The following is a 22,152-nucleotide window of genomic DNA, read 5'->3' on the forward strand; positions in this document are numbered from 1 at the left end:
TAATTATTACTCCCTACCAAAAGTAACTTTTTACTTATTACTTTTTTTCTCACCCCCAGTAATTGCATCTTTTGTACCCAAAAGTCTTACTTTGCATTTTCAACATTTGCAGTCCCCCCCCCCCCCTATTCTGCAATGTTTATTTAACTCTCAAAAGAGTGCTGTATAGTGAACACATGATGATGGGTCCATCTGGTTCCATTTGTACACTCATTTGAATTTAATTAACACTAAGACTTTTACTCTGTATGAATTCATGAATTACAGACTAAATGAAAACCACACCTGGGCTCAAAATGATAATGAAACGCAATCTTTGAACAACAAAGTGCTTTTTTTGTCTCCTCCACCATGTTTAGTTTGTTTCAGTCTACCACGAGTCACACACTAGTTTGTTGTTCCATGTTCCGGACATATGTGTTTCAGGGAAGGCAGCGAGACAAACCAGCGAAGAAACAGGAAGGACGGTAGCGAGTATAGGCTAGTGAAAAATCGCCGTAGCCAACAGATACCTGTGGCTATTCCAGGTAAGCAATAACTGAAATACATTTAATTATAAGGTGCAGTTCATAACTTCCATGTCCTCTCAGAGATTCAAAGCAAGGTTCTTCCTCTCTACTAATAAGGTGTCTCTGTTTAGTCAGGGGAGATATTTCCTTATGAACTTCACGCAGTACTCATGCTGGACAAGACCAACGCTGTAGACGGTATCATTTATTTTGGGCGGAAGTTGCGGGATTTGGGCAGAAGTACTGCTCAAGGAAATGACGTTGACGCTTCACAAATCTGTTTACATCTCCGTGAAAGTGTTGTGATTGGTCGAATAAATCGTATTCCGGGGTAGCCTCGGTCCCAGGCTTACTTATCTGCGAAAAGAAAAGTCTGGTCACAACGTAAGGCAGAGAAGCTATCGGTGGATGTATCGCCGATAACACTTAATTCGCGGAGAATGTAAACTGTGTAAAGCATCAACGTAATTTCCTTGGGCGATACTTCCGCTAAAATGCCGCAACTTCCGCCCAAACAAATGATAGTCTTTACAGCATAGGTCTTGCCCAGGGTGATCCCGGGGTAATACATTTGACGGATGTTCCAGCCTAGCACTTCCGCTGATATGAATGGATGGAATATATATTTATTGAATATAAAATATAGCAATATATTTATTATGGTTTGGCAATTAATTGGATCTGCTTTTTAGGTACTCTGATCAAGTGCTTCAGTTCTAACCATAGGGAGTCAGGGACTCCGAATCCCCCGTACCTAAACAGCAGATCCAAAACGACAGAAGGTGGTAGCTGGGGTGGAGGAGGGTGAGCAGCAAACAGCAGCGCAGCAGAATCAGTGTGCAGCAGCAAGCAAGCAAGATGAGCAGTGCACACTTCCAGTTTAAATAGCCGGTATGAAGCTGGAATGAGTGTGTGATTGGATGAGTGAATCGTGTGAATGAGAACGTGATGCTGAGGCGGCCCAATGAACGGCCGCCGGCAACTGCACTGCCGCCTGACAGAACTTGCTTTGCGCATGTCTGTGACAGGCGCAACGCTCAAATCCCAACATCCAAGCTAAGAACAAAAGGCAATCGGGCCTTTGCTTTCAGACCTCCGACCCTCTGGAATGCCCTCCCTCTGGAGATCAAATCCCTCCTGAAAACTCATTTTTATAAAGTTGCTTTTATCCCTTAACTGTTTACTTATCGTATCTTAATGCATTGTGGATTGTTTTTATTCTCTGTGGTGTTATATAAATAAAGATGTATTATTATTATTATTATTGATTACAGCTGTGATAGAGTGAAATTAAATAATGACTCAACTCAAGGTGCTGTGTGTGCAGCCAGTTTGTACGGTTATCCAAGCAAAAACTGCCAATATAACCATATAACCTTAAATATATAATAATAGTTAATTCAATTGTGATTAAATCCCTCCAAAAGCTCCTATACTGTATCTTACTGCACGGAAACATTTAAGTCGGAATACATGATCCTGAAATGACTTGTTTCACAGTATTGACTGTAAACGTAGAATGTTGATAATATCGATGCCAGTAGTGGTAGTGGGAGGCTGTTCGGCCAGCCAATCAGTGAGTCAGGCACACGGCCAGGCAGGCAGGCTCCGGTGGTGGTAATGTAACCAGGTGTTTAGCCAGTCACCCTGCAGCTTACCACTCTGACAGCAGCTGTGTGGCATGTTGTGTTGTATGGTGGCACGGCAGTGGAAACATCAGTAGCAGGCAGACAGACAGACAGACAGGCAGGCAGGCGTGCTGTCTCTTCTTTCAACGCCTCTGCATCCCCCAGGGAATGAGAGACATGAGAGAGAGTCACTTGAGGAGAGAGAGAGAGGGAGAGACCCACAGAAACAAAGGGGCAGAGAAAGGCATGGATGTTGACACTTCTGCAACTTTCTTCCAAAATATATTTGTTCTTTTTTAAATCGTGTGTACTTTTGTGTCTGTGTGTGTGTGTGTGGAGACTATAGCTGTGGACATGGTGCAGACGCAGGCATGTTATATTAATTGATATAGTAACATCAGATCTTATCCTACTGACATCATGTGTCAGTAGGATACTGAATACGTGCACACGCACACACGCCATAAACTTTCTTAAAGGTTTTGGCTGGCTGGATTAAGTGGACTTTATGGTTTTCACCCGGTAGTTAATTTCAATACTAGGATCAACATGTTATATTCTGATGGCAGAACTTGGTTACCTTACTTACCTACACATTGTAGAACCATTTGTGCATGTAATGACAAGTAAATCCCAGAAGTCAGACAAACTTGTGCCATAAAGTTTGGCTAGCGATGCACTCAAACTCAAGCTCGTAGTCAATGCTAGCCTCGTCTAATGTTTCACTCTCACTTCATTAGACTAATGCCTAGGCTAGCACCATCCAAATCCGTCATCACCGGCACAACAACCTAAGGGGAACACACTTCTCCAGCTAATTAAAGCCGAGTAGGGCATGTCATATCTCGTCAAATACTTGGCAGCATTATTAGAACTGTCACCATTGCAAAGTTGATGATTAACACAAATAATTGCGAATAATTGAACATTGGAACTCTATGAATATAAACATAATTTATGTTTGCCTTTTAGGCTTTGTAATCATAGGTTGCACAGGGCAGACATATACAAAGAAATGACTGACATATTTAATAATTTTAGACTTTCATAAAATAAAATAAAACATGTATCCTTATATCCTTAAAAAACTAGGAAATGATGTGGATCTCAGGATACACTAAGAATCAGTACACACATGCATGTCTATGATGCTCTCTCTCCCTTGCTTTCATATTCTGTATTAAGGTATTTATTTTTTGCATAAAAATTCAAGCACTCTAAATTAGACTCCTGCATCTGCCCCATCATTTCTCATTGTGTTTATTTTCAGAAGCAGGGTATCAGTCCGTCCATCTGTCTGGTCCCAAACGAATTATTCCGAGAATTACTGGCTGGATTGCCATGGGATTTGCCGAGTGCATTCACACTCCCTAACACACCCCTAACCATTTGAGTGACCCCGTGACCTTAGTCATCTAGTGCCACCAAGCCACCCGCTGGTCAAAATGTCAACTTTGCACACACTATAATTATCTCAAAATCGAACCAGTAAGACGCCTGAGGGCGAGAAGCGACCTGAAACAACAGAGCTTCTTAATACGGCACAGTTAACAAATTGACTGCTTCTGACGGAAGGTTCCGCCAGTTGGAATCCAACCGGCAACTGGGGAGGGCAAGGCGAAATTACCTAAAATTCATTCTGCTTTCAGTTCATGTGACGTGTCAAACTAGGTTGTTTTCATGATTCTGAATCCCTTCCAACCATTAGTTTTGCACAAAAAACACTCCCCAAATGTGCTAAAATAATTAATGTGCTGACCTCATCACATTTGTGATGATGGCTATGGCTGTTTTTAGCCCAAGGAGTGTTTTTTGTGCAAAACTAATGCTTGGAAGTTGGAATTGATTCAGAATCATGAAAACCCCCCCTAGTTTGACAATGAATTTTAGGTAATTTTGCCTTATTGTGGTTTTTGATGGAGGCCATATGGATTTGGGGCTCTGTTTAATAACCCTCCTAGATGACAAATCCATTGAGAAACGGACCTTTGCTCTCCGCGGTCACGGAACTGCCGTAAACGACCCAACTAATGAGGTCAGATGTAGAGTTGCTGGCCGGCTCCATATACAGATCTAGGTGATGATCCAGTCTTCTCCGTATATGAAGATCACAACATATGAAAAGTCAGAACAGGTCAGCTCCATATATGGAGATCTAAGGGTTTGATGAGGTCAGATCAACATATGGAATGAATTCTGTACTGGCCATATATGGAGCGTGTCTTGAGTGTACAGGGTTTGATGAGGTCAGATCAACATATGGAATGAATGCTCTATTGGCCTGGCCATATATGGAGCGTGTCACGAGGAGTGACTGACGGACGCAGGATGCAGGTTTGCATAGTAAACTGCGACCTACGGTCCAAACAGATGGCAGGATGAACCCTGCTGGTTTTGGTGACCCTTCTTTTGGTTTTACTGCACCCTTCAACAGTAAACCGCCGTGTGTAAGGGGCAGCACAGCCTCTAGGGGCTGCTAGAGGTGCTTTTAGACTGACCTGGCATTATTGAGAAAGGTACTGCTGACTCTCATCTTATTCTCTCTCTCTCTCTCTCTCTCTCTCTCTCTCTCTCTCTCTCTCACATTCCTCCTTCCTTCCCCTCAGGGCCGTACTACAACCCCAGACCGAGGCAGCGAATCCCCAGGGACCTGGCCATGTGCGTGACCCCTAGCGGGCAATTCTATTGCTCCATGTGCAACTGTGGAGCCGAACAGGAGACCGACTTCAGATTGCACCTGGAGAGCAAGCAGCACAAAGCTAAAGTGTCCGAGTTAAGATACCGGAGCGAGATGGAAAACCTGGGCTACAGTTAGGAGGAGAACGATGATGGAGCGGGGGTGGGGGGAGAGAGAGAGAGAGGGGGGGGGGGGGGGGGGGGGGGGGGTGCAAGAGGTGGAGGGTGAATGGAGAGAGAGGGGGGGGGGGGGGGGGGGGCAGAAAGCAAATAGCACAAGGCCAAAGTATTAAGTGTTCAAATTTAAATACTGCACTGTGGTGGACAACCTGGGGTATATTCAGAGAGAATTTGAGGCAAGAGGGAACTGAAGTTGGAGAGAGGAGGGTGGGCTGTCAGTACATAGGGCTACCACCCTACATACTGTACAGTACATGTATATAGATACAACAACAGAAAAGAGACTGTGGAACCTGCATGTATGATATGTACTGTAGACGAGGCATTGGGAGTAACCACTCCAAGCGCAAATGTCATGTACACGCAACTCCTCGCGATTCCTGCACTTCAAGCGACGTGATTATTTTGATTGCGTCCGGTGTGTGAATGCACTTTAAGTCGTCTATAGGCTCTGGTAAGCGATGCAGGGAGGGAGACCGGCAGGTGAGGAAAGGGAGAGTATTGATATAATGGAGTGGAGATACGTGGGAAGAGACCACGAACGCCACGCGGCTGCAGCAGCACAGAAATGCTGCAGTCATTCACAGCTGGTTTAAGGCCCTGCAGTTAAAAAGGCATCACGTCAAGGAGTGAATAGCTCCACTCACCACACTGCCAAGTGGGCCTAGAGCCAGCAGCATGTTCACCATGTATAACACAGATAATGAAGATGAAAACACCATATGTTTATTTGAGAATCAAACACAACCAAGTTACCTGACCGAAAGGGGGTGACATAAATAGAAGCTTTAAAGTGTTTCATTTGGCCCTGTGGTGGGAAACAGGATAACAACTAGTAGACACTGGGGATAGGCTAGCCTATCAACATCAACCCTGGCAAACCCTATTGGCCCTTTCACAGAGAGCAGCTTGACTACCACATACATATTTATAGCATATGAACTTTCTCAAACCCATTTAAGTACAGTCAGTATTATCTATACACTATGCTATTGAATATTTGGGTCTTGTTAGATGACAATGTAATTATTAATACCGGTAATTTGTTTGATTGTTTTAATCAGTCTTCCCTATATGAATATGTTTGTGTTGTGCCTCACCATCTGTCTCTGTATGGTCAACACCCAGGAGCTGACTAGACCACAAATTAAAAAAAAAAAAACCATTCAAACTTGTTCTAACGTTTTCCTCCTCATATTATATAGAATCTTTTGCATCTCAATAGTCGTCCTCCAAACACAACCACACTGACCTTAGCAGATGTGTCTCCTGAATATGCATGTCCTTTTTTTCCCTATATATTATTTTAAGATTTAATTTGGGGCTTTTTATTCATGCCTCTATTGATAGTACAGTAAGTAGAAAATGGGGTGAGAGATGGGGATGACACGCAGCAAAAGCAGAATACATTGAGCCTGGCTATACAGTAGGTTCCCGGAACACTAGGCCGGCGGTCCGGGCCATGCATGTTCTTCTAAGGATACACCACGCTGCATAAAGTGTTTACACCTGAAATTAGATTGCAAGTTGCAATGTACAGTCCAGAGCATTTCGGACTGGTACAGAATAAGCCAGTGGGGTCCGGGGACCCCCAGGGGTCCTTGAGGGGGTCCTTCAGGGGGTCGCGATGTGACACGTTGTGAGCTCGTAGTTTGGCTATTTCTGCTACTTTTGAGTGACGATGAAATAGGGCATTCATTTAAAAAGAGGGGGGTAAAAAGTTGAAATATGGAGATATGAATTCAGATATGGCCTCAAAGAAAAGCTATTAAACCTAGGGTTGAAAGCTTATTTTCTTACTTAAAGTGATGGCACTGTATCTGTAACTGATTTAAACTATTACATAAAGGTCTACACTACTACACATAGGCCTACTGTACAAAGAAAATACTGTGTACAGTACAAGAATAATTTATTGCTGATTCTATGAGCATCTTAACAGATAAACAGAAAACATTTATTTAGTTTTCTAAATCGTGGGGGGGTACAGAAAAACACTAACAAACACTGCACTTTTTTCCCCATTATTAAAAATATATAAAGTTATATTAAAAAGTCTGATCGACTGTTCCGGAAGAGTACTGTAGTTGCGCAATTTGAAGGTGGCATCATAGCCGTTTCTGGTTGTATTAACTAGCTGTGGTGAGCTGTTCAGAATAGAGTTCTCATTGGGCCCGAAAATTAAGGCCCGGCCCGACTATTTAGAATAGATTATAGGCCCGAGTCGGGCCGGGCCTGGTCGGGTTTGTGCAGAATTTGAGAACTCTACACAGAGTAAAAGTGAAACGCCAGTCAGCACCATCTTCATAATAGATAAATTCACAAACAGACAGGACAGAACTATTATTTTTATTATTATAAACAAATTCAATATTTGTTCATGGAGCCCGAGGACCAGCCCGGCCCTACTGATTAGCATACATTTTAGGCCCGGCCCGGCCCCTAAAACGTCGGGTCGGGTTGGGCCTGGTCGGATTCGGGCAGAGTTTGAGAACTCTAGTTCAGAACTCAGCTTCACGTCTAGAGCACAAACACATGGAAGAGTCTCACAGTGAAGCTGAATAGTACTGTGATAAGAACAACTGTGGGATTTAAACCAGAGAGAGAGAGCGACAGGGAGAGGGCAAAGGCTAGGCTGTTACATAAACCAACAGTGCCATGCAGTTTAATCAGAAAAGAACAAAGGCAGAGCTGTAACCAAAGCTGTAGGTGGTGAACACTACTGTACTATAGGAAGAGTTTCTTATTGTAGACACAATAACAGAGTTGATGAAGTCTATTATCATTTGTACGTTTGTACGCCTGGATTGAATTAGTTCAATCAGTAGCATAGTAATCTATTATGCATTACGCTGAAAGGGGAGCGTGTGCCTCTATTACTAGTCATCTTTGAATAACGCCATCATCAACTGTATAGAATAATTCATTGCAAAAGAAGGAAGGGATCAACAAAGGCCATGGGAGTGGTCCGAAGAACTTGAATTGAAAATGTGATCTCAGAACTCATGCTTAACTCTACATCAAAACATTGACTAGAAAAAAGGCTTTTTTGTCTGGCATTTCGGTGATGGCCAACATATCAGGAGTGTACTTTATCAGAGTTAAACATGCTGTGGCCTCCCAGGGTTCATGAGATGATTTATAGAAATGCATTTGTATATATTTCTGATGTAGAAATAGACTTTTTGTGACAAATGACTCTTGTTAATCCTGAATATTTATATAACTTCTACGCTTGCTCTTATTGGTCATGTGAAAGAGCCTGGAATGGGCCAGATATTTGCTGTCAAAATTCACCATCATCAGGGAATCTGTAGAGGCATTTTAAAGGGTTTCAGGCCAACAAGGCTGATAACTACTGTTCTGAATAATGGTATCTTCACTAGGAAGGCATTAAAAGCTTGGCATTTCATTACGGGCCACTGTTTGGCCTGTTTTTTATTAAATGGATTTGAATGCATTAATGGTTATGTAACACTGCTTTTTTGTTCGGCCTGGAATTTTTGAAAGGTTAAATGCCCCTGGTCCTGTTTCCGCTTGTTTTCCATCTAGCCATGTTCATGTCTATTTGTTCAGATACTATTACTGTTTTGTATGTTTTGTTCTACTACTAATTTGTTTGCTATTAGTAACCAATACTGTTATCAAAGCTGTTAAAGATGATGATGTGTTCAGCATACTGTGGTGGTATCTGGTCTAGTCCATCAGGCTTCAACATGTCATTGTTGATGATTTTTTTCTTTTTTTTTATTGTACCACATACATTATATATCTTTTTTTTGTTGCATGATCAGTAATATCATATTCTAATATGGTTTGCACTTTTGCAGCTGTAGTACACTAACTGTGGTCAGACATTTTGACGACAGGGTCTGTTGTCAAAATCCTGATTCAGCTATATTCACTGTAACCTAAGTCTATACTGTGGGTGTGAGAAAGGTGGTATATATATTTTGCACTGAATATCAAAAGAGAAAGTGCTGTTTAGAATGAATATATTACAATATAATTTAATCAAAAAAGAAACTTTCTTACAATTGTACAGTATTTGCCTCTCAACAAACCTTTATCAAATGTTTACAGAAAGCGAGGGGATATGACTCACACACTGATAATGCTGTGTATTTACCTACGAATCAGGGCATGATATATGGATTTCACTGAGGCACAGTAGTAGTGCAACATCAGCACCAGTTGCTGAGAAACCGTTGTAGCATGGTCCATGGGGAATCCATGGGCTTTTGTTAGTAATTCGAGTAATTCTGAGCTCCCAGGCTGCGCGAATTATGCAGTCTGGGCCCATAGGATGCTAGACATTTATAGTAATTCCTGTGCATTCGATGGGTACTACATCGGGTGCATGGAAGCAGGTAATGTACATCTGCCTTTGTTGAAAAAGCAGATTGATTTGTTTACCTGCCATTTCAACATGACATGAAATGTACCTTACCGTATCTGACATTCACCTGCATTTAATTGCAAATCTAGAACAGTGGTTTGCCCAAGGCACACCAATGGGTCAAGTCAAAATCACAACGCACAACTGTATTCATAGCTGAAATAGCATATTGTACAAGCTCAGACGTCGCAATGTGATGTGTTGTGAGCTTGTAGATTGGCTGTTTTCAAATATGTGGGGTAAATAAGAAATGGTAATAAAAAAATGTCCGCATATGTCCAAAACAGGGAGGAACCAGGTTCAAAGTATAGTTACAATATTATTTTCTTAGGGGTAGAAATAATTTACCTCTGTATTGGAAAATGAGTGCTGCACAAAGTACTGTTAAAAATATATTTGCAATAATAATTTGTGTGGCTAGATGCGATGTAGTAGAATCACAAAATCCAAAGGTACGCCTGGACTCCTCACCTCACAGTGTGCCTCTGTTTGGGAACCACTGTAGTAGACCAGGGGTTCTCAACCCGTGGGTCGCGACCCCTCGGGGGGTCGCCAAATTATATATTTTTTTTTTTTTCACGATTTTTCAAAAATAGCAGACCTACAAGCTCGTAGCGCGCCACTCGGTGGCGCGCTATGAGCTTGTAGATCTGCTATTTTTAAATAGCTAAATTATAACAATGCTTAAAACACCAAAAGGGGTTCCCGCCCAAAATGGTTTAAGGTTATTGTAGCAGTCAATTTATATTGGGGGTCGGGAGGGGGCGGGGCGGGGGTCCCGAGACATTGCCAAAGCATTTCCGGGGGTCCCCGGCCAAAAACGTTGGGAACCCCTGTAGTAGACTATGCTTGCCTCAGACTATGTCCATGTATCATCGCTTATAGGCCTTGTACACTATTGATTGCTGGCAAGAGCCCTAGCTGGCCCATCACCAGGGGCCCCCAAATTCCTAGTTGTGCCCCTGTGTTTTCTCTGTGAAAACCACATTATGCAGTGCCTCTGAACAATGTTGCCAACACTCCATATTGACTTGACTGAATGGATGCCCGGCCGACTGATTGGCTGACTGACTTCAAGGCTGTGTGTGTTTTCTGACAGCTAAATAAAAAACACATAATGATATCAACTGTGTTGAGTTTATGATTCTTGTGTGTGTCGTTGCATGGTCTATTACCCTCAACGCTCTGGGGTAAATAACACTATCTGTTAGCAGATCATGCTGTTATTGGAGCACAGATATTTCACTACATCATTAGCCCGGCTTTCCTCATTATTCCTAGCACTCCATTTCCACCACCTATCAACAGATGATTATTTGCCATATAGGTTATTGAAATGATGGTAAAGAGTCTTGGTTTACGTTGATGCAGTAGCCCAGGGGTTCTCAACGTTTTTGGCCCGCGGGGACCCCCAGAAATACTTTGGCAATGTCTAGGGACCCCCGCCCCGCCCCCTCCCGACCCCCAATATAAATTGACTGCTACAATAACCTTAATAATAGAGACAATACACCATAAATAAATACTGAAACCAGATATAATCATTAGGGAAGGTGTATGCATGTACTATGTGTACTATATGTAAACTCTTCATTTCCACTTTCCAGACATTCAGTTGCAACCCCCCCCCCCCCCCCCCCCCCCCCCTTTTTTTTTAAATAATAATTTGGGGACCCCCCAAAATAATTTGGCGACCCCCCCGAGGGGGGAACCCCTGCAGTAGCCTATACTCCGTCGAAACTTAACTAGATGGACAGACAGACAGACAGACAGACAGACATAGAGGGCCCTATTATGCATGTCTTAAGTACCAGGTCTTATTACTTAACTTAAGACCTGGAGGCGTGATCAATGCCATTTGGCTATTCTGAGTGGCCAAACAGCATTGACCACGCCTCCAGGTCTTAAGTTAAGTCATAAGACCTGGTACTTAAGACACGCATAATAGGGCCCAGAGTGTGTTATGATTTATGAATGACCTTGTGTGTTCCTATTGAGCTTTACAAATGCAAAATGTTTGTTGTCCCATGTTTTTATGCCAAAGTTGGCACTGGCACAACAAGGTTGACAACCTCTGTATTTGGCCACAGGCCTCTCTAGTCCCAATCCTTGCTAAGAGTCTTAGGTCATGGAAGGGAACAGATGTTTAAACCTTCATAAGGAAGTGATGACCCCAGTAATGAAGCTGGGATTTCCCTGGGGCGAATGAAGCGCTCACGCATACAGTAGGCTACACGCACACGAGAGCGCCCATGGAGGTAGCCCAGAATGTCTTGGCTTAATAAAATAGACAGCTGTATAGTATTCAAGTCACAAGCCTCAGATAGCTTAGACATACAACAGCTCTTTTTTGGTGCAATGGTGGGAGGCTTGGACTCATATGAAGAAAGATAATGTTAAACAGGAAACAAACACTCACAGACTATCAAATCTCCACCATAAGTCACATCTGCTTGTTATCTATCTTCCTCTAGTGGTCAGATGACAGCATGACAGGAGATGTGGCGCTGCATGAAATAGATAGATTATGTACAATATAATGTGAATGAGTACAGTATTTCGATGCTGTCAGGCAGAAACCTCCTATCTCCATATTTTAACTTTGTGTTTTTCCTAACTTAAAACCCATTTTGGGTGGAACCCCTTTTGGCGTTAGCATTATGTTATGCTTGCCTTTAGCTATTGAAAAATAGCAGATCTACAAGCTCATAGCGCACCACCGAGTGGCGCGCTACGAGCTTGTAGGTCTGCTATTTTTGAAAAATCGAAGAACCACTGACATAGAAACATAGCTTTTTCAGAAAACTGTCAGGATGTAGAAGACATTTTTAGAATCTGATCTCAGGTCAAAATGGGTTAACACCCTACTTCAGGTGTGTCCAAAGTGCGGCCCGTGGGCCAAATGCAGCCCTGGGGCGATTTTATATTCGGCCTGCAGCTTATACTTGGCCCAACAGTATGGGCCAATTTTACATTAAGGTTTTTTAACCTGGGCATTTCCCAGAGTATAATTTGTCAGTGTTCCTTTGTATTTATTTTTGTTTTGTTTTACCTTACTTGCTTGTGTAGTGTAGTCTAGTCTAACTTGGACTCAGGGGGGTGGACGCCTCTGCCTTGCATAGTCCCCAGTGAATAGGCAGGTTGCCTTTCACTGGTAACCTTACTTTGGATTTTAAATATATAAAGGTATTGTAGGCTGGGATTTTACAAAAAAGCCCCCCTTTTAAATACATACATACAGACATACAGACATACATACATACATACATACATACTTATAAGGTATGCCATCTGGTGGCTAATGAACCAAACACATTCTCAGAAGTTGAAGCAGTTTTAGAGGACCCACTTTTAGGCCAGTGCAACAGAGCATGCTTTTGCCTTTTTTAAAACCTTACCCATTTTAACCAAATACATACATACATACACACACACGCACGCACGCACGCACGCACGCACGCACGCACGCACGCACGCACGCACACACACACACACACAGGCACGTTTTTCACTAAGCCATTAGACATTGCTAATTACCTAGGTGATTATTTCAGCAAGAAGATTACAAAATTATGTGGTGATATGGTAGTTACAAACAAAGATGAGCTCTCCAATTAATTAATAACTGAAAAAATTATGAGAAATAAATCATGTAAATTTGGTTTTAATAATGTTAGTATTGACAGAATTGAGAAATCATTGCGAATGAGTCCAGAGAAACCTTCAGGGGTAGATAATCTTGAAATTAAGTTATTGAAACCTATGGCTGATTTGATTGCTTAATTTGAGTTTAAATAAAGGCATATATCCTGAGGAATGGAGAATAGCCAAGATTATTCCATTACCAAAGAACAGTAAAGAACCTTTCTCAGGTAAAAATAGCAGACCAATAAGTCTATTACCAGCCTTGAGTAAAATTATGGAAAGAATAGTGTATGAACAAATTCAAGAATACTTCTGTAAAAATGATCTAAATACAGTAAACCAGCATGCATATATAGGAAGGGGCACTCCACAACCACGGCATTAGTCAGATGGCAGATGATTGGATGACTGAAATAGATGATAAAAAATTAGTCGGTGCGGTATTGTTAGATTTAAGTGCAGCATTTGATGTTCTAGATCACACGCTTTTACTGAATAAATTGAGATGTTATGGATTCGAAGCACTTGCTATGGCGTGGATTGAAAGTTATCTTATTGACAGGAAATATACTGTATACTTCAATGGAAGTTATTCTGGGTTGAAGCCAGTGAGTTGTGGTGTGCCTCAGGGAAGTTCTTTGGGTCCACTTTTATTTTCTATTTTTGTGAATGATCTGCCTTTAATTTTAAAACATGCCACCGTTGCGATGTACGCGGACGACTCTACAATATATACATCCTCTAACACATCCAGTGAACTTACAAGAGTTTTAAATTATGAATTAAAACAAATAGAGAAATGGATGAGAATAAATAAACTGGTTCTGAATAAAGAAAAGACAAAATGTATAGTATTGGGTTCAAATCACTCATTAAAAGATGTACCAACTTTACACTTAACCATAGGAGATAAAAATATTGAACAAGTAACTGAAGTAAAACTCTTAGGTATTATTGTAGATAATAAAATGTCCTGGAATAATCAGATAGATGAAATGGTGAAAAGAATGGGCAGAGGTATGGGTGCTATTAAACATTGTAGGAAATACCTGCCTAAATATTTAACCAAACAATTAGTACAAGCATTAGTGTTATCACATTTAGATTAATGTGCAGTAATGTGGTCCAATACGAAAGAAAGTAACTTGAACAGATTACAGGTGGCACAAAACAAAACAGCTCGTATAGTGCTTCAATGCCCATATCGAACAAGAATAAGTACAATGAACAATGATCTAGTGTGGTTAAGTGTAAAAAGTAGGTTGGATTATTTATTACTGTGTTTTGTGAAAAACATCACCACAACTAAAACCCCAGCAATAATTTATAATAATTTATCATTGTTCTCAGATACACATTATTTTACTAGGCAGTCATCAGAGGATCGTTTTATGCTGCCTTCATGTAGAACTAATGTTAAACAAAGAACAGTCCATTACAGAGCAATGGTGGCATGGAACTCTTTACCTATGTTTTTTGTTTATCTTAACCACTAGACCAAAGGGATATCCCTATGGACTGCATGGGGGAGATGGGCCTATTAGACTTTTGAGACCATCAGGCAGAGGCTCAGAGCCACTCTGCTACACTGCAACACAGTGCAACAGTCTGGTAACGTGAGACTAGGCCAGGGTGGAACCTAAGAATGGAAGTGGAACCAGGAGGAATACTGTACCAGTCTTCAGGAGTAAAATATTTTGTTTTACTGTCCAGAAGAACCCAGATAACTTACGGATAATGTCTCAAATTCTCAATCCATTTGAATTAAAACGGTGGGTGGTGAACAAGGAATGCAAAATATCACAAAATATGTCGACTATATATATATTTATTTTATATAGGGCCTATATAAACCAATAAAACCATCATCCTAGACCTAGGCTACACTGTAGAGGTTTGTGCTGTTGGATGCTGATGCAGATTCAATGCAGTCGCTGGCTGGGCAGATCCAAGGCTTCTCTAAAGACCGACTGAAGAAACAGTGCACTCATGTGACCACCGTGACCGGTAGACGGCTGGTGGAGAGAAGGACGGACGGAGGAGATGGACAGGTGGAGGAGGTGGTGGAGGAGAATGAGATTCGAGAGGAGGCAACTGGATATGGCTTTGTTGAAGACAAAAGTCTGGACCTTCAAGTTGGTATCATCAGACCTTTTATACTCTTGGGTAAGTCTGCTTACCCAACAGTGCTGCTATTACCCTATTACTAGAATAAATAGGCTAATACACAACAGATATGACAGACATATCTCCTAATAGTTGTACAAGTTCAACTAAGTAATAGTTTGTACTGTGGGTTGGACAGGAGTCAACCCACAGAGCCTAGTCCCTCCACATACCAGAATTGTACCTCTCAGTCCCGGCATAGTAGACCTTGGGATACATCACTGAGGATACGTCCCAGTTGCATCCATGCGATGTGTTTTCGTTCTGCGTACTACTGCTGCTGCTGCTACTACTTACTACTCATACTACTACAAACAAACCTCCCTGCTTTTTAGAGAGATTTTTGAGTGGTGTAAACCACTCCTACAACTGGCTTTTGTGTGCAGAAAAAAATGAGCATGGTTGCTATGTTCAAAATAATTTCTGACGTAATTAAATCACACCCGGGTGAACTGGATAACCGTAGCAACCATGGTCATTTTCTCTGCACAGAAAAAGCCAGTTGTGAAATCACATCCGGGTGTGATTTCATTACGTCAGATCAGAGCTGATCAGGCTACATAATACCTTACCTTATTTCATTACGTCAGACATTACATCAGACCACAGCTGATCATGCTATATAAAACCTTACACCACTCAGTTCACACGGGTGTGATTTTTTTTAAATAGTGACCTTTCAAAAGTTATGACAAATTAAAAAAACAATTTCCACAAAAGTGTCACAATTAGTATGACTGGCAATCCCTAAGCTTATTCTATAGAAATATAAAGAAAATATCAAATTAAATCCTGCAACAAATGTTATAATGATGTAATTAAATTATTTGATCGACTGTGTTCTAAATCTACCTGTCGTCTGCTTTATCAGCTTCTCAGGATGTAGCACATGACATTGAGACTCTACTGAGATATAAGGTAGAGTATACAATATGATATAGATTGATCAATATGATATGACATTTGTCATGTATTGCCATAGGTTTCTTTTCAAAGTTCTTATTGGTTGCCATTAATCGCTCAATGACCAGGGGATTCATGATGAATCATGACAGTATACTCCCATCACATGGAGAAAGTGATGTAAACATGAATTATCTGATGTAAACATGAATTCTCTAATACTTACTGTTTATAGAGGGTATGCACATGCTTAAAGTGAATGGCACGTCGAGTGGCAAAGCGAGTTTAACATTGTTTAATGTTGTTTAATGCAATCAGATAGGACTTTTCTGTTTGGATGCATGGGCTGTCAAGGCCAGAAAGTACTTTTTTTCCACTTCCGGGTTTGATGATGATGTCACGCGCACACCCTCTATTGTCTACTGTTCCGACTGTTTTTTTTTATTACACATATTCTCAAAGCCTTCAAATCTATCTCTCTCTCTCTCTCTCTCTCTGTCTCTCTCTCTGTCTCTCTCTCTCTCTCAGGTGTCTCATGTGTTGAATGTGGCCTACGGAGTGATGAATCTTTTCCCAGATCAGTTTGTTTATATAGACAGTCAACATCCTGGACCAACCAGATACTGACATAATTTCCTACCTGGGGGACTGTTGCTCATTCATAGACCAGGCCTTGGATCAGGTACACAAATTAACAAATAAGTTAAAACTTCTTCAATTTCCTTCGAGAGTCTTCTTAATGGACCCTTAGTCCATTAGTGGACCTAAGGGTCTTCTATGTGCATTTTAAGGATGCAGCAACTTAGAAATGTTGTCAAGCCTCACACCTTTAAAAACCTTGCATTGTTTGCACAGAAGCAAAGATTTTTGTTAAAATCAAAAAATAAAATCAAAAAACAATAATAAAAAAAAAAGAATATATATGCATTTGCTCAAACCGTGGCCTCGCTCTGCGCCCTTTCATATTATGGAAGCCTTGCTGAACGCACACACATATGGCACATCACTTCCCTGCATATTTTAGCATTGGGGGAGGGTCCATATGTTAATTATATTCGCCTTGCGCTATCTGCTATTAAGCCCTTTGACCTAAAAACACCGATTACACCTGGGTCTGACCACCTCTTAAATGCAAAAAGCAATGTTTGATTTGACACATTGCTTGCCATGCCTTGGCTTGGAGTAATAAGTGGTACATAGCCACACACAAAAGCCAGATAATCCACCTGTCATGACAGAAGCAGTCTCTCACCCTGAATGTGTGTGGGGATGACCATCAGCCATCACCCGGACCCAATCCCACAAAGCAAAGCAAAGCAAAGTAAGCAAAGTTCTTTGTTTACCCAGGGTGAATGGACTAAGCTCGAGATGCTTGTTTACAGCCAGACCCTGCTCATAGAACATTTCATGGTAGGGGTTCAATGCCTTGCTCAAGGGCACTTCAGCGGTGGTAATTTTAACGTGCCGGTCCGGGGATTCGAACTGGCGACCTTCCGATAACAAGACCGCTCCGCAAACCGTTCGGCCACCGCTGCCCCATCCCACAATCATCGATCTGTGGGTTATTGTATCCATACATAGCAATGTGTTATTGACTCAGCTCCCCAGCAAAGTATAGTTAGCCTGGCATGGCCTGACTAATATCACTGCGTAGATATTAGTCTGGAACTTCGGTGTGGGAGATTTATTTCCAAGGGGCAGTTACAAACAGAATCCAACGTCACAGCAAAAAAGTGTCACTTTGAATAGTGAGCTCTGATTGGTCACCCACAACTCTGGGATGAGCGAAATGTAATTCAAATGGAGGAGTGTCAGACCAATCTCACCCGGGAATCCTTTTTCTTGTGGCTTCGTCAGTTATCTTTGGTTACCACCTGCATAATTTGAACAAGCTCCAAACTGCAGGTTCTGCAAACAATGCTGAATAATGTTTTTAGAGCAATCTCATAATTCTACCACCTAGAGAAGTTCTTTATATTGCATTCTTAAACATGGCTGAGAGCTTAACTTGAACTGAGACATCACATAATTATCAGTTTACTGCTGCTGAGAAAACAATTGAATTGTAACTGTTGCTGGCATCAGATTATTATTATTATGTTAATATGGCATCAGATGTTATTCTGATTTCTGAGTGCATTGTTTCTATATGTGAACTATCAAATAGAACAAAAAAAATTGTGAACTTGTCATCTGCCCCCATGTTTTTTCTTTTACTGAAAACTATTGTAAAATTGTAACTGCTAATATCCTACACACCTCTAGCCTAAGATTTAGACTCTCGTAGATGTATTTTATTGAATCGATTCTGACATTTTCAATAACACAGCTCCTGGGGTCCCATTACATGGGTAGAAATTTAATAGAACATTGTATAATTACATACATACAAAAGAATGTAATTTCAGTCCTTAAAACAACAATATAAACAATAGTGCAAAGGGGACTGTTGCTCATTCATAGACCAGGCCTTGGATCAGGTACACAAATTAACAAATCATTTAAAACTTCTTCAATTTCCTTCGAGAGTCTTCTTAATGGACCCTTAGTCCATTAGTGGACCTAAGGGTCTTCTATGTGCATTTTAAGGATGCAGAGACTTAGAAATGTTGTCAAGCCTCACACCTTTAAAAACCTTGCATTGTTTGCACAGAAGCAAAGATTTTTGTTAAAATGAAAAAAGAAAATAAAAAAAGAATAATAAAAAAAAAAGAATATAATGCACAATCTGCATTCAAAGATTTTCCTAGAAGCTTCGTCATTGGTCGATTTGCCTGTCTGCTTCCTGATTGGTTAGTCACTGCGACCGGGTTTTTTTTCGACCAATGACAAAGCTTCTAGGAACATCTTTGAATGCAGATTGCGGCCCCTAGATGTGTCACAGAGACTACATTCTTTTTGGGAGCGTTCTACCCATTGCTGGCTGTCTGAATACCAAAAAAATAAAAAATAAAAAGGTCATTAATATTTTGACATATTATTGCTTATAGCAGCTTTAAGCCACACATATATCAAAACAAAAATATAAACAATAGTGCAAAGGGGACTGTTGCTCATTCATAGACCAGGCCTTGGATCAGGTACACAAATTAACAAATAAGTTAAAACTTCTTCAATTTCTTTCGAGAGTTTTCTTAATGGACCCTTAGTCCATTAGTGGACCTAAGGGTCTTCTATGTGCATTTTAAGGATGCAGAGACTTAGAAATGTTGTCAAGCCTCACACCTTTAAAAACCTTGCATTGTTTGCACAGAAGCAAATATTTTTGTTAAAATGAAAAAAGAAAAGAAAAAAAAAAGAAAAGAAAAAAAAGAATATATATACATTTCCATAATATGAAAGGGCGCAGAGCGAGGCCACGGTTTGAGCAAATGTATATATATTCTTTTTTTTGTATTATTCTTTTTTCATTTTCTTTTTTCATTTTAACAAAAATCTTTGCTTCTGTGCAAACAATGCAAGGTTTTTAAAGGTGTGAGGCTTGACAACATTTCTAAGTCTCCCAAAAAAATGTAGTCTATTTGACACATCTAGGGGCCACAATCTGCATTCAAAGATTTTCCTATAGAAGCTTTGTCATTGGTCGATTTGCCTGTCTGCTTCCTGATTGGTTAGTCACTGCGACCAGGTTTTTTTCGACCAATGACAAAGCTTCTAGGAACATCTTTGAATGCAGATTGCGGCCCCTAGATGTGTCACAGAGACTAAATTATTTTTGGGAGCGTTCTACCCATTGCTGGCTGTCTGAATACCAAAAAAATAAAAAATAAAAAGGTCATTAATATTTTGACATATTATTGCTTATAGCAGCTTTAAATGCAAAAAGCAATGTTTGATTTGACACATTGCTTGCCATGCCTTGGCTTGGAGTAATAAGTGGTACATAGCCACACACAAAAGCCAGATAATCCACCTGTCATGACAGAAGCAGTCTCTCACCCTGAATGTGTTTGGGGATGACCATCAGCCATTACCCGGACCCCAACCCACAATCATCGATCTGTGGGTTATTGTATCCATACATAGCAATGTGTTATTGACTCATTTAAGCCACACATATATTAAAACAAAAATATAAACAATAGTGCAAAACAACAACACAACATGTGTTGGAATGTGAAAAAGTGTGCACCACTCCCCGTCTTCTTGGCCAGCCACTCATTTGCGAGCGCGGACCTTGGGCCACCTAGATGACAGGTCAACAAACTGAGGACAAAATCCTCAGTATTAATACATTTTGAGCGTGTACAAATGTGACCAAACAGATATATAATTGTACACGGTTATAACCACTTGTCTTAAGCCCTACAGTAGAGCCCTGCATCGGGAGCGGGATTCCGCTGTACCGGGTAACGTAATGTAATGATGCAGGCTTATACAGGACAGTAATATTGAAGTACTATGCAGGACTAAATAGTGCTATTTTTTGTTGCAGCATTAGTAAACCATCAAATGAGTAAAAGTGGTTGTGTAACATCAATGGTGTGCTAGACCAAAACTCCAGTATACATAAAAATAAATCCAAAAAGGTAGCACATCCATAATTGTAAGGACAAAGTACTCACATTTCCACTTTTTAAACTCTCGGCTATGAGCCTGCATCAGAGCATGAATAAAGAGCCTTATGCCTGAATTACCTAATAGTGGGGTTCCGTCTCCATGTTAAAATTTGTTTTCATTTAGAACTCATGTAAAAGTTTCACTTTCACTACTAATTTGAAGGTGAGACCCTGGTCTATAGAACCATTTTGGTTCGAGTGTCAAGCACCCAGATAAAATAAATTGGCCTCTAAGGGACGTATGGCCGTTGCCAACCCCCCATCAGCCCTACCAAAATATGTTAACTGTTGTAACCTTTGATTGAATTATCCAATCTGAATATATGAGATATGTATGGATTCACAATCAGGACTATGCACTCAGGAAAGCCATCCGTGGACGAGAGCAGGATCTTGGCTTCACTCTAACACCAAGGAGGCCGGGACAACATTCCAAAGTAGTCCTGACAGACCTGGGGCTCCATTTTCGTTCGAGCTTTCTAAATAAACAATTTAATAATAATAATAATAATGGATTTTATTTATAATGCACTATACATTCCTCAGAATTTGGGGATTTAGCTGTGGGGAAGGGGTGTTCCCCCACTAAATTTGGTATTTGGTTATCCCTAAAACACCTCCGTTACCCGTTATATTATGCATAGGTGTGGTTTGGGCGTTATAATAATGAATCACCATGCCACATGCCATTGCCATTAAGAGATCCCTTATCCGTTGCCCGTTATGCCCAGTTCTATATTGCTTTATAGCCTTACGGTCTATAGCCCATGGAAGAGTGATGTGTTGCTGCCTTGAAGTCTCACTTGTTAATATATATATATATATATATATATATATATATTATAGTATACGAAGTATAAAGTATAGTATATTATTATATTATATTATTATTATTATTATAGTATACGAACTATACTATAATCACTAACATCACCATTCTAGGTTCAACAGGATAGAAGTTAGGTGTATTGTAATTTGAATTCAATGTACATTGGCATTTGGCAATGTTTTTTTTCCATATGAGAATAAATATATATTTTTGTAATCTGTATTCTTGACACTCAAACTAAAATTGTTCTATAGGCCATTATCTTCAAATTAGAAGTGAAAAGTAAACTTTTACATGACTACAGGACCCCACTATAATTATGTGTGCACACCCTGTAAAACCTTGCATGTGATTAAGTATAGATTTTTTATTAGGACATACATTCCATAAATTCCATACGGCTGGACCAAATTAAATCATTGCAGGCACAGTCAAAAAACAGAATCATCAGTATTAGAACAAATCTTACCTCGAGGGCCTTAGTGAATGCGATCACCCATTTCTGCCCGAAGTTCACTGGCTGAAAATACACATTAACAATTACCATGACGTTTGATGTTCTATCTAACCTAGGAAATCGTTTAATCGGCAACACAATTTTATAATATGCATCATCGTTTGCTAAGGGGTTTCTAAGGGGCTCTAGAGTTTTAGTTAG

General features: G+C 40.5%; 2 protein-coding genes across 2 annotated transcripts in view; both read left to right on the forward strand.

Annotated features, from left to right (window-relative positions):
- Positions 1-4,952, forward strand: part of zmat3 (zinc finger, matrin-type 3) — a gene marked incomplete at both ends in the record, with an annotated part of 7,168 nt that extends 2,216 nt beyond the window's left edge. The window contains 2 exons of the mRNA XM_079505376.1: positions 427-527; positions 4,744-4,952. Coding sequence (XP_079361502.1) covers positions 427-527; positions 4,744-4,952 — 310 coding nt within the window. The remainder of the gene's footprint in view (positions 1-426; positions 528-4,743) is intronic.
- The window catches only part of atp11b (ATPase phospholipid transporting 11B), a 206,604-nt gene extending 200,024 nt beyond the window's left edge, over positions 1-6,580 (forward strand). Inside the window, exon 32 of the mRNA XM_079504887.1 lies at positions 6,569-6,580. The gene's annotated coding sequence lies outside the window, so the exon portion shown is untranslated. The remainder of the gene's footprint in view (positions 1-6,568) is intronic.
- The last annotated feature ends 15,572 nt before the right edge of the window (positions 6,581-22,152 follow it).

This window comes from Electrona antarctica, assembly GCF_951216825.1.
Source record: "Electrona antarctica genome assembly, chromosome: 7".
Classification (NCBI taxonomy): Eukaryota; Metazoa; Chordata; class Actinopteri; order Myctophiformes; family Myctophidae; genus Electrona; species Electrona antarctica.